Source organism: Crotalus tigris, unplaced genomic scaffold, assembly GCF_016545835.1.
Source record: "Crotalus tigris isolate CLP2741 ecotype Arizona unplaced genomic scaffold, ASM1654583v1 scf7180000024461.5605484, whole genome shotgun sequence".
Lineage (NCBI taxonomy): Eukaryota > Metazoa > Chordata > Lepidosauria > Squamata > Viperidae > Crotalus > Crotalus tigris.
Window position 1 is genome coordinate 693,118 of NW_024100632.1, and position 13,331 is coordinate 706,448.

Below are 13,331 nucleotides of genomic sequence, written 5' to 3' on the forward strand. Positions count from 1 at the left end.
ATCACAGGCCTGGAAGGGACCTTGGAGGTCTTCTAGTCCAACACCCCTGCCCAAGGCAGGAAACCTTATTCTATCCTGGGGAAAAGGCTGTCCAATCTTTTCTTGAAAGCCTTCAGTGATGGAGCACTCACAACTCTGGGAAGGAAACTGTTCCACCGGTCAATTATTCTCACCATCAGGAAATTTCTGCTTTCGCGAACGAAGGCAACTCTACGCATCTCGGGATGACCTTGCAGGATCCCATCTGGGCTGGTCACTGGGACAAGAGTTGTTAGTCTTCCAAGCTTTCAGACCTCTGCTGGACTCCATCCTCAGAGAACATATCTCTCTCTCTCTCTCTCACCAGATGGACTCCTGCATGAGTCCGAAAGCTCAGAAGACAAAACCACCAGTCCCGGTGACAGATCCAGATTGGATCCTGCAAATTTCCCTTTTCTTTTAGGCTGGGTCTCTCTTTAACTAGCTTGCACTTTTTGCTTCTTGTCCTGCCCTCAGGTACTTTGGGGGTAGTTGGGCTGAAAATTGCCTTCAAAGGGGGGGGGGGGAGAATATGTACAGGTAGTCCTCTAGTTACGATCACAACAGAGCCCCAAATTTATGTTGCTAAGTGAAATAATTGTGAAGTGGAGCTTGCCCCATCTCACGACATCTCTTGCCCGATCACGTGATCCCTGGGACACTGCAACCGTCATAAACATGGACCGGAATTTTGATCACACGACCATGCGGTCGTAAGTGTGAAAAACGGTCATATGTCACTTTTTGCAGGGCTGTTAAAACTTTGAACGGTCACTACCTGGAGGAGGACCTGTACCTTAACGACATCCTGGTCAACCTCAACTGAGCTTTCCACACAGCGTAATCCATTCCCCACATTTTATCCTGAAATAAGCAGGCTACTTTCTGCATTTATTTCAAGTAGCCTCCTTCCCTGGTGTCACTCACAGAATCTAGTGCCAGCAGGGGATTTGAAAAAGAAGGGGGGGGGGGAAACACACACACACACACACACACACACACACACACCCAAGACAATTGACTCTAATTCTACTCCACAAAAATGCATCATTAAAATGAAGTGTTGCTCTTAAACGCCATACATTGATTTATGAGAGGCCCGAGCCAATTTCACAGCTCCGATGACATCACCCCCTTCCTCTCTTCACTGCCTGGTGTTGTGACTTCGGGACTGTGAAGCTGCGAAAGAGGAGGGAGGCTTCTTCCCCACCACCACCACCACCTTTAAACACGCAGCGCACAGCCCCCATCAGGGCTAGAGTAAGGAGATTAGCGATTATCCTGGGAGATCCATTCTTGAAATTCCCTACTGTTTTTAGCACAGAAAACAAGGCTAATGAGGTTCATGACATCGAGAGGCCGAAAAAGAAATAACCCTTTTAAACCCTGCATTGCAGATAAAGCCGGGGTGGTGATAAATAGAAATGATGGCCCATTACAGGAGTGCTGAAATCTCTCAATGACTCAGAAAACGCAGCACAAGGGAGATATTTAGAACCGCGATGCCAGCCCTTGTTTCGGGCATTAAAAATCATTTTGCTGTTAACGACTTTCACAGCAGAACCATTTCTACTTAAAAGCCAGGGCAATACGTTTGTCTCTACTTAATAATATCTATGTATTATATATATATATTTTTATTTTAATGGCCGGGGATAAAACAGTCAGAATTACAAGACTCCCGTCCAGTAGTATGCGATGGAGCCATGGCAGGAAATTTCACCTGCCAGCGAATTAAGTTCAGAATTATTATTATAATAATTATTTGGCAGACTGCTTCCAATTTGCAAATAGGTGCCAAAGGAGGGGTGGGGAAATGCCAAATTCCGAAAGCATGAATAGCATACAATGAACCTTACTATCGAGTTGAGGTCCACCGATCTTCAGATCTATCAGGAGCTCAATCAAATGTTACCCGTCAGTTTCCATGAGCTGTAAGATTTCCTATGTTTACTCTTGAGGTTTTTTTTTTTTTTTTAAACTCATTATAGCGTAAGCCACTGTTAACTCTTGGTTTAAATGCAAAGTAATTCCTTACAGGCAGGAGAAGAATTCTAGCTGCACACTGAGCTCTCGGTCCCAGACTCACCCAGCAATGACTACTCCATTGCACGAATGCACATCACACAGAATGTTCCCGACTTCGTGCTGCAATTGGCTCATAGCCCCGACACGGTTCTGCAAAGCAAGACAAGGAAAAGCCATGGGTTTGGTTTAGTGGTCCCTCAAAAATCTCCCCCCACCACCTTCCAAGAACTGTGGCTTTTGATATCCAAGTGGTACTCCAGCATCTCGACTCTGACTCAGCCTTCCGTCTTTCCCAGTTTGGTAAAATGAGGATCCAGATTGTTGGAAGCAAGAGGCTGACTCCGTAAACTGCTTAGAGAAGGCTATAAAGCACTGTGAAGCGGTATATAAATCTAAGTGCTATTGCTATTCTGTTCTCAATTCTATTCTCTATTCTATTGCCGTGGCGGCCCAGTGGTCAGAATGCAGTATTGCAGGCTAACTCTGCCGACTGCCAGCAGTTCGATCCTGACCGGCTCAAGGCTGATTCAGCCTTCCCTCCTTCCGAGATCGGTAAAATGAGGACCCAGATTGTTGGGGGCAAATAGGCTGACTCTGTAAACCACTTAGGGCTGTAAAACATTGTGAAGCGGTATATAAGCCTAAGCGCTAGTGCTATCGAGCATAGAATCACAGGCCTGGAAAAGATCTCGGAGGTCTCTTGTCCAAGGCAAGAGAAAAACAATCCTGGTCCAATGGTTGTCCAACCTATTTTTGAAAACTTCCACTGATGGAGGACCCACAAATCCGGGGAGCAAGCTGTTCCACAGCTTGTTCTCACCATCAGGAAATTTCTCCTTATTTCTAGGTTGGACTTCTCTTGAACAAGCTTATAGTATATCTCAAGTGAGAAGTTCTTTTCCCTTACTTTCCAGTTGGTTCGCAAAGTCTTCTCCTTTTCCCGACATTCTCGGAGGGTCTGTTTCCAACAGGGGAAGTCTGAGACTTGACTGTCAGACAGATAACCTTCCTGTTGACAAAGCCGGAACCACAGGACTTGGTCTTCAGCCAGTATCTTCCACGTTCGGCTCACCTAAAAAGAGGACAAATGCTTATTGCTGAGAATTCTCTCTGAAACCAGGGGGGGGACACGATGCTCTCAGTGACCCTGGTGTGCATCACCCCAAAACGAGACCTGCGTTAATATTAAAATAGGATTTTAAAAATTCTTCAATGTACGTTACCTAGTAAGTTGGGTAATGAAATGTCTCCAAGAAAACAATCAAGCACAGAGAGCGCTATGGACCCCTCACTGCAACCCTGAGCTACAAATATTTTCCTTTATTGGTAAAACATAAATGGCCTGGCCAAGTCTAGGAATCTAAATCACAGATAAAAGCACCTGAGGGCAGGGCAAGAAGCAACGGATAGAAACTAATCAAAGAAAGAAGCAACCTAGAACTAAGGAGAAATTTCCTCACAGTGAGAACAATTAGTCAGTGGAACAACCTGCCTCCAGACGTTGTGAATGTTCCAACGCTGGAAGTTTTGAAGAAGAGACTGGAAAGCCATTTGTCCAAAATGGTAAAAGTTCTCCTGCTTGAGCAGGGGGCTGGACTAGAAGACCTCCAAAGTCCCTCCAAAGAATTCTATTCTGTTCTATTCCATTCCATTCCATTCTATTCTCTATTCTATTCTATTCTATTCAAGGCTCAACTTTATTTATTCAAGGAATTCACACTGAAGACATCCACATCTCACCGAATGCTTAAATTCCAATTTGTTTAAATTTTAAAGGCAGACTAGAAGGGGGGGAAAAAAAACATCTCAGGGAAACCAATTTCCAAACAGCTCCCAAATTATCAAGCTACTGCTGAAAAACTCTGCAGAAGAAGAGCGCTAAAAAACAAGCCCGGAAGTGTTTTTTTTCCTACTTTTCTCAAAAAATAGCCATGCAAATAATAAAGGGACGTAAACACAGTGAAGCCCAGCGCCAGGGGCAGAGACGGGCAAGTCTGGAGAGTGACACTCAAAAGGCTGGAGATTGGTTGCCTCTAGTTACGAAGACGGAAAAGCCGAGATATGAAGTGTTGCTATGAAAATCTCGGTTATGCAAACGAAACGAGCAAGGCGGCCTTCCCACACAATGGCCTACGTTTACGGCCTAATGAGATAGCAACGTGAAACAGACTTCAGCCTGCAGGTAAAACATGACATTTTTAATCTCTCACAATAATTACATCCTTGTTGTATTGGGGGGGGGGAGAGAGAGCTAGAAGGAGAGAAACAGAGGGGAGAGAAAGAGAGAGAGAGAGAAAGAAAGAAAGATATAGGAAAGAAAAAGAGGAGGGAAACAGGAGAGAAAAAGAGATAGAAGGAAAGAGAAAGAAAAAGAGAAGGAGGAGAGAAGTGAGAAGAAAGAGATAGAAGGAAAGAGAAAGGAGGAGAGAAACAGGAGAAAGAAAAAGAAAGAGAAGGAAAGAGAAAAAGAAGAAGAGAAACAGGAGAGAAAGAGATAGAAGGAAAGAGAAAGAAAAAGGAGAGAAATAGAGGAGAGAGAGAAAGAGATAGAAGGAAAGAGAAAAAGAGAAACGAGAGAAAGAGAAGGAAAGAGAAACAAGAGAAAGAAAAAGAAAAGAGAAAGATAGAAGGAAAGAGAAAGAAAAAGAGGAGAGAAACGGGAGAGAAAGAAAAAGAGAAAGAGATAGAAGGAAAGAAAGAAAAAGAGGAGAGAAACGGGAGAGAAAGAAAGAGAGAGAGAGAGAGAGAGAGAGAGAGAGAAAGAATTTTCCTTGCAAATTAGAAATAAGCACATTGGGGAAAAGATGCTTGCTCAAAGGTCCTGGCTAGACAAATGTACAGGTAGTCCTCAAATTATGTCCATAACGGAGCCTGGAAGTCCTAACGGTCATAAAACAGGGCGCTGATGTGACCAATCTGACTTGGCAGGAGTAAAATACTCCGAGTGTTTACAAGGAAATGCGTTCGCGCCCAGTTTCCACGGGCAGGTTATTTTCGCTGATTTGTGAACTCGGCGGGTAAACAAAAAGGATTTGCCGACCGTGGCGAGTTCGAAACTAATGATGGGGCAATGCAGAAGAACGGAGAAGAGAATCTTTTGAAGTCGCTTCTGCTTTTTTTTCCGGGGGGGGGGAGAGGAGCAGCAAATTGAAGTGAAGGAAGCGCTTTTCAGAAACGCCGTAAAAAGGGCCAGGTCACGGAAGGGACGAGTAAAACAAGGATATTTTATTCCCCGCTGTGATTTTAATCAGGTTACTTCTAGCCCTGCGGGCGTATCAGGCTGAAATTTCTAAGGACGCCTCCAAGTTGAAATGGGCCATTAACGCGGCACAGCCGAGCCGATGGCAGCATTGTCAGCTGAGTAGCAGCTGCAAAAAAACCAGCCCTAATGGAAAGTGTCTTAAGCACTTTAGACACCACCGTGAGCGGCTCCATTTGATGCCTGCGCCTGCACGCCTTTGGCGCCATCCCATACCCAGCAGCGCGGCTGGAGGCGACAACAGGTGAGAAGCTCAGGGCCAAAAGACCTGAAAAAGCCCCCCCCCCCCTTGGCTATTATTAATGTTTTAGTGTCTTAGCAGTTTTGTGATGGAAAGGCCAGGGAAGGCCCTAATAAGACCACACGTAGAATACTGCAGCCAATTTTGGTCACCATAGCACAGAAAAGATGTTGAGAGTTTGGAAAAAAAAAATTCAGAGAAGAGCAACGAAGATGATCAAAGGCCTGGAGGCTAAAACAGCCGAAGAACGGCTGCGGGACTTGGGTTTGGCTAGTTTTAAAGAAAAGAAGAAATAGGGGAGACATGATAGCAGGGTTCCAGTATCTGAGGGGCTGCCCCAAAGAAGAAGGAGTCAAGCTATTCTCCAAAGCACCAGAGGGAAGGACGAGAAACAATGGTTGGAAACTGATCAGACAGAGAATGGTTGGAATTAAGGAGAAACTTCCTGACAGTGAGGACAATCAAGCAGTGGAACAGCTTGCCACCAGAAATCGTGGGCACTCCATTACTGGAGATTTTTAAGAAGAGACTAGACATTCACCTGTCTGAGATGACATAGGTTGTGCTGCTTGAGCGGGGGGCTGGACTAGAAGACCTCCAAGGTCCCTTCCAGCTCTATTCTATCCTAAGATGCTCAGAGCAAGTGGGGGGGGAGGAGAATGGGGACCAAATGGGGAGGGAAGTTGTCATTTTTCAAAGCTACTGCATCAGCTGCCCAAAAGGGTACCCCTGAACGGAGCCAAGGTTGCAGAGACAAGAATCCAGATGACCGCTACAGGAGAGCAATCAAGCAGAGATAGACCTTAATTTAGGACCATTTGCTTAGGGGCTGTTCAAAGTTCCGACAACACTGGGGAAAAAAAGTGCTTACAGCTGCTCCTCACACTGACAACTCATTGAACAACTGCTTTCCTTAGCAAAGGAAATTATGATTCCAAATGAGAAGACTGCCTGTAACGTAATTCTAGCTTGTTAATGGGTATTGAAACTTGGGTTCTCCAGTTCTGACACAAAGGGGGAATTTTATTTCATATAAACCACGCAGAAATACTACAGTCCGCTGGCAGGACAGATCAAGGAAGGCACATTCAGACCTGGCTTCGTGAATTATGACTCTTAAAAATCTTCCAAAAGATGCATCGTTTTGATGAACTCCAATTTGGAGCCGCAAAATCATTTCGCACGCTCCCCTATTTTTCATCCAACCGTTGTTATCGATCTTATCCTACCTGCAGCTTGGAGACACAACTTCAGAGAGTCTCCCAATTAAGAAGCCACAAACAGCCCCTCTGGTTCCTGACTCAACACGGAGATTTTTGAAAGATATTTGAGAAAGGCACGTTCTTCGAATACGTGAGCTTGCAACTTCTAACATAACCGAAGCTTGCTTTTTTTTTTTTTTTGCCCTTCGCGACAACAAAGACGTAGCTTAAACAGAGGATCGAGCTGGCAGGGAAGCACAGTTTGTCATTTGTCTTTTGTGTGACAATCACAGTTCAATTCTGCAGATTTTGAAGGAGTTATTCTCTCTCTCTCTCTCTTTCTCTCTCTTTTTGCTACCAGTCAGTTACCACTTTGGCAGCCATCCAAGCTTGAAAACTCTCCCTCCAGGGACTCCTCCGCTAAGCTAACCAGTCCCATTAACTAGCAGAGTTTCATGAATTCTTGCTACCGACCTTTCTTTTTTTTTTTTTTTTTTTTAAAAAAATAAACTAAAAATCCATGACAAAGGCAATGAAAAGACAGCAGGGGCATTCCATTTAGCTGAAGAACTCTGCCGTTGTTCAAAAAAAATCAAAAGCACCAAGAGAAAAATGAAAACGCTCTTCGTGTGTTTACGGCTTTTTGCTTTTTGCTCGATCCCTTTGGGCTAAAAGCCTTGGCTTACCTCATCTCACTTCAAAAGCCTTGTAAAACTCTAGAACTTTGCTTAGCCCTCCACTATCACCCAAAGTAGCCAGAGACTGCTTCTACAGACATTGTTCTATACGATAAGGCCATTTGTAAAAGAAACACCTGAATAATAAGAAAAAAAGTTTTGGGAAACTAAGAAGGTCGATAGAGGCACGGCTGTCCTGTAAAAGTTGACCGGTGCTGTAAGAAAACATTTTCAATCTACGGAAACAGAACCCAAAGCTATGAAAAAAAAATATATCTTGTTTTCCTTCCTTATTTCATCACATGCTTTTACCCTCATTTTAGAATTTATTTAGAATTTGGAGTGATCCAGGCAAATCTTCTGGGATCTTTATATCAACAATATTATTATTATTTTGTCAGGAAAAGACACATTTAGGATGGTTACAGTCAGAAAAAGACACATTTAGGATTGTTACACATTTAGGATTGTTACACATTTAGAATTGTTGCACTTCTTGTAAATGTGCATGTAACATTGGTATCCAAGTCAGCAGTGTTACCTTAAAATGTTGAAATATACACAATAACATCTCTTGGTGATATCTTTTACAGATGTGTCCAAAAGCAACAAACACTGTAACTGATTTAATTATGAATCAACAGCATGATGTGACTACCAAAAAAGCAAACACCATTGTGGACGGTGCACCAAGAGAAGGTTAATTTCCCAGTCAAAGGCACCAAAATGCCCATTTTATTCAGGATTGATCAGTCTCCACCTAAAGTATTGCCTCAAATTCAGGATATTTATCAAGATATTTAGAGATGATCTTGGGGAAAATATAAAAGAATAGTTAAGAAGGGACTTGGAGAAGCGATCACATGAGAATGGAATGGAATGGAATAGAATAGAATAGAATGGAACAGAACAGAATAGAAAGTAGAGTAGAATAGAACAGAATAGAATAACAGAAAGGATAGAATAGAATAACAGAAAGAATAGAATAAAATAGAAGAACAGAAAGAACAGAGTAGAGTGAATAGAGTAGAAATAAGGAATACTTTAGTCTAGAAGTTGGCCCTGAGTGTGCAATGGAGCAGTGGGGGACAAATGACCTTTTCCAATTATTTCATTCCATAATGTAAACTACAAATGCTAAAGCCAGTCGTGTAAAAATGCAAAATTCCTGCATATGTATGAGAGAATTTTTTTCGCCTAATTTCTGTTTGCCTTGGGAAAGAGAGGTGGGTAAAAAAATTCTCCAAGGCTTAAAAAAAATGTCAAACGAAGTTACAGCTCCAAAGGCTAATTGGAGGCCGTTTGGTTTGGTTTGTCCCTTTTTCTGTCTCAAAGGTGTCAAAGCATCGTCACTCTGTTGTGTTGCTTTCCCTTCCATTATTCCTTGCTGAGTCTGTCATCAGAAGCAGATTCTTACCTGAGCACATCTTCCCAACTCCAGCCGTCCAAGGGACTGAAATATTTTTAAGGCCAATTCGTAAGGCAACTCCACATCAAAAAAGGGGACTTCGTTAATTTCATTCTGAAAAGAAGCAAAGGAAAAGGAAAGAGAGGTTTTAATGTCATGGCAGGTGAAATGGGTTTCCCAGAAAAAAACAGGAAATTTCAGTGGCTTTAAAACTGGGTAAAATCTAACAGAAGAATTTAATTTTATATGCTGCATGAACATCTCAATCCATTTTTTTTCCAACATCCACAAGTTGCTGAAATATTTATTAAAGGGGGGAGAATCAATAAAGTGCATTTAGGCTCCCGAGGGCTGTCGGACTTTTCAAAATGTGATTCACCTTGGAGGGGGAAGATTTAACCTCAAATGTCCTCTCTGAGACCACACAGAAACTTTTATGGCTTCTGGTATCAAGAGCTTCAAAGTTAGTAACGATTTGGCCCACAAAGGATGTTTAACACTTTCTAAGCAAACGGTTTTTTTCTTCCTGATTTTTAAAACTGGAATAAGACTGAGACCAAAGTCCTTAACTTACGGCTACAATTTGAGCCCCAAATTTCTTTTCCTAAGCAAAGCAGTTAAGGGAGTTAGCTTCTTGGGTCACCAAAGGGAATCACATGACCCTGGGACACGGCAAGCGTCACAAACACATGCCGGATTCTGACCAGGTGGCTCTGGGATGCTGCAATGGTTTGTGTGAAAAATGGTCACTTTTTTTCAGCACGGTTGTAACTTTGAATGCCTGTAAGTCAAGGCCTGTGTTATAAGTTGCCCGTTCGGTTGGAGGCTGGTGGCAAGAAAACTGAATAAATAATCGCCACCCAATAAATAAGTAATATAACATGTCTCTAGGGTGGCTGAAGATGGCTAATGACACCTCAGTCTGCTGTGTGGGTTGTGAGCATGTGAAATCTAATCCGTGTTTCCCATACAACAATCAATGTTTATCCAACATGTTCAGCCAAAGGCAAACAAGCCACTTCGCAGTTTATTGTCGTGTGTGAGAATCTTGTCCCTTGTTGTCCGTCAAGCTTGTGGTGGAAAAAAAAAGGATTCAAGCTGTTGAGAAGAACAAACAGCACTCCATCCCTAGACGTGGCTGCTGCTGCTACAAATAAGCCCATAAATGAAATAACTTGAACTCAAAAGAGAATTTCTGAGTGGTGTCATTACCTTTACTATTTATGTATGCCTATTGCAAGATCTGAATGCCAATTAGCAAAAAAGACAAAAAAATAAGGCAAAAAAAGAGGGAGGGAGGGAGGGAGGGGTCTATCTGGTTAAAATAGCTCCATTTTTTTTAATGTGATGGACAAAATCCAAAAGATAAACATTGGCATCTGCTCCTTAGAGACACACATTTACACATCAGTGCACTAATGGAACTCTAGTTTACTAAATGGATTAATTCGCTGCCACCAGAAATTTAATCTGTGGCTTTTTAGCAGGAGGGAAAGAAAGAAAAATGCAGCTCGTTAGAATGGGGAGGATTTTAAACCCTGCATACTCCTTTTAAACCTGCATACATGGCATTAATATATATATAGAGAGAGACAGTTAAGATACATACAGGTAGGTCCTTGACTTACGGCCATAATTCAGCCCAAAGTTTCTGTGGCTAAGAGAGACATTTGTTAAGTGAATTTTGCCCCGTTTTACAACTTTCTTGCCACAATTGTTAAATGAATCCCTGCAGTTGTTAAGTTAGTAACACGGTTGTTAAGTGAATCTGGCTTCCCCATTGACTTGGCTTGTCGTAAGGTCACCAAAGGGGATTCCCCTGACCCCAGAACACTGCAACCGTCATAAATGCGAGTCAGTTGCAAAGCGTCTGAATTTTCATCACGTGACCGTGGGGAGGCCGTGAGGGTCGTGAGTGTGGAAAAAGGGCATAAGTCGTTTTTTTTTTCAGTGCCACCGTAACTTTGAATAGTCACTAAATGAACTGTTATAAGTCGAGGACGACCTGACTCGGGGGGGGGGGAAGGCAATAGACAATTCTTGACAGTGGGAGCAGAGACAGGAGCACTTTGTACATATTTCAAATTGGAAATAAACACAGGTGATATTTAGAGAATCACTGTTAAGATCCTGAAGGGGCCTGGACTGGCACCATGGCCCCCTTTCAAGACCGCGATACTGTCATGCTAAAACAATTCTATATTTATATTATTGTTTTTACATTTGTTTTTATATCTTTTATGTTTTGTTACATTTTAAGCTGCCCAAAGTCGCCTCGAACCACAAGATGGGCAGCGTATCAATTTAATCAATAACCTCTGTTCTCACCATAGCTGGTGCCATTGCTGAGAACGTGGAGGAGTGAAAATGCAAACTGGGGGGGGGGGCAGATGAAAGAGTGTCTGAGAGCCACAGAATCCAAAACACCATTATTCCTCTCACACATTCCCCCCTCCCCACCAAGCAGGTATAACATAAAGCTGTCTTTTTATTTTTCCTTCCACTAAAACTGTTCAGAGAGAAAGCAAAGTGAGTAGTAGTGGATAAGATTGCTTAGTAATGATCTGATCTGGCTTGAAAATTCACTACTTCCCCCTCTGGGAGTTTCCCTCACTACCTCTGGTACACGACTTACTGCTTCCTTTAACAAAAGAAACATTTTCCTAAATTTAGAACAACCACATTGTTGAAATAAAATGCATTTTTCCCCCACCCCACCCCACCCCAATTCCAACACCCCTGGAAGACAGCCTCTTCACTTGCTGGCTATTGGGGGACCAGGAATAGAGGCAGAAAAGGCCACACGCTGCCAATGGGGAGTAGATTTCAAACCATTGTCCTTTTCCAACAACTCCAAGGGGTGCAGGGCCATAGATTCTCAGCATCCCCACTGATTCAGCGACTTACTCCCTCTCTATCCCTTACTTAATCTTCTGAAGGGATAAGGGGTGTGTGTGATTAATTTTGGGCTGGTGGTAGAGTGAACACGATCTTAACCCCCTCTCTAAAAATGTAGGCTATCGCGTATAGTAGTCAAGGGCGATAAAGGCATAAGCACAATCTTTTGTCATGTTCATGCAGTGTACTATTGGAGATGGTTACCCTTTGAGAGCTGAACGCAACGTAATTTCATTTTAATGTACGCTGATTAGTGTACATTTAAAGTGACAAGTTATTCTGTTCTATTCCATTCTATTTATTCCATTTCATCTTTTTATTCTATTTTATTTTCCATCCCATCTTCTATTCTGTTCTATTTTCCATCCCATCTTCTATTCTATTTTTCCATCCCATCTTCTCTTCTCTTCTCTTCTCTTCTATTCTATATTCTATCTTGTCCTCTCCTATATATAGTACAGTATGTCAGATCCTTCTGCCTTTCGGAAGAACAACCCTTACCCCAAGTTTAATCTTCCTGCTTTTAAAGATCAGGTTTGGCTTAGTTTTTCCCCCAATGCGGCTGATTCTCCTCCTCCGACTTCCAGCATTTATATGTATCCATCAGACTATTTATTTTACATGGGGGAGGGTTGTTTGTACATTTTGCTTTGTCGTGGGGCCCTCCTTGATTTTTAGTGTTGTTGACGCTAGCAGCAATCCAAAAGCGGGACGAGAGGCAGGGGATAATGGGCTCTGTAACCCTCCCTGAAAGGCACCAAGTTGCGGAAAGAGGGGAGGGGGGCTCCAGGCCGTAAAATCTGGCAGGGGGTGAGGGAACCTGCTGGAGCCGAGATTTCTCATACCAAGTCTTGGATGAGCTGCCCCAGGAGGTCCTCCTTCCCTCCTCCGGGGGTCTGGGCAGCGGGGCCGGGGTCAACCGCAGGGCCCGGCGCGGGAGAGATGCGGAGGAGGCGCTGAAGCGGCGGCTCTTCCTCCAGCAGCCCCCCAAGGAGACCCCCGTAGCCGCTCCAGCCTCGCACCGCCTGCGCCTCTTCGCCCTCCGCTTCTCGCGGCCTCTTCCGGCCTCCGCCGCTCTTCCTCCGCCGCCTCGGAGCCTCGCGGGCCAGCTCGGCCTGCCAACGGCGGCGGAACGAGTCGAGCGCCGCCTCAGAGGCATTCTCCACCATGGCGGAACGGCGGCGCGTCGACGGACGGACCACTTCCGGCCGCGATGGTCCGGCTCGCAACTGCGGCCGGCAGGGAAACGGCGCGCGGCGCACGAACGTTCCGCCCAGCAAGGAGGTGTTTCCGTTAAACCCACCCACCCCCAAAAATAAACCCCCGGAGCTTGCCGAGTGCCCGTTCCCTGCGCGTCACGTTACAGAGTTCGCGTGCAGCGTTCGCCTGTGTGGGGTTCCCCCCCCCGCCGTGATCTGCGGGTCCAATCCACGGTCATCCGTGGGCAACTTTGGGTGGGAGGCTTGGTGTGTTAGAACGCCTCGCCTCCAGACGTGGTGGGCGCTCCATCACGGGAGGTTTTCAAGAACGGGCAGCCATTTGTCCAGAATGGTATATAGGGTCTCCTGCCTGAGCGAGGGGGTGGACTAGATGACCTCCA

General features: G+C 44.3%; 1 protein-coding gene across 1 annotated transcript in view; it reads right to left on the bottom strand.

The window, feature by feature from the left end:
• FBXW8 (F-box and WD repeat domain containing 8) overlaps positions 1-12,916 on the bottom strand; it is a 48,248-nt gene extending 35,332 nt beyond the window's left edge. Inside the window, exons 1-4 of the mRNA XM_039332486.1 lie at positions 12,577-12,916; positions 8,843-8,947; positions 2,954-3,118; positions 2,108-2,196 (exon numbers count right to left, since the gene is read on the bottom strand). Coding sequence (XP_039188420.1) covers positions 2,108-2,196; positions 2,954-3,118; positions 8,843-8,947; positions 12,577-12,900 — 683 coding nt within the window. The 5' untranslated portion in view covers positions 12,901-12,916. The remainder of the gene's footprint in view (positions 1-2,107; positions 2,197-2,953; positions 3,119-8,842; positions 8,948-12,576) is intronic.
• Between the last annotated feature and the right edge of the window lie 415 nt (positions 12,917-13,331).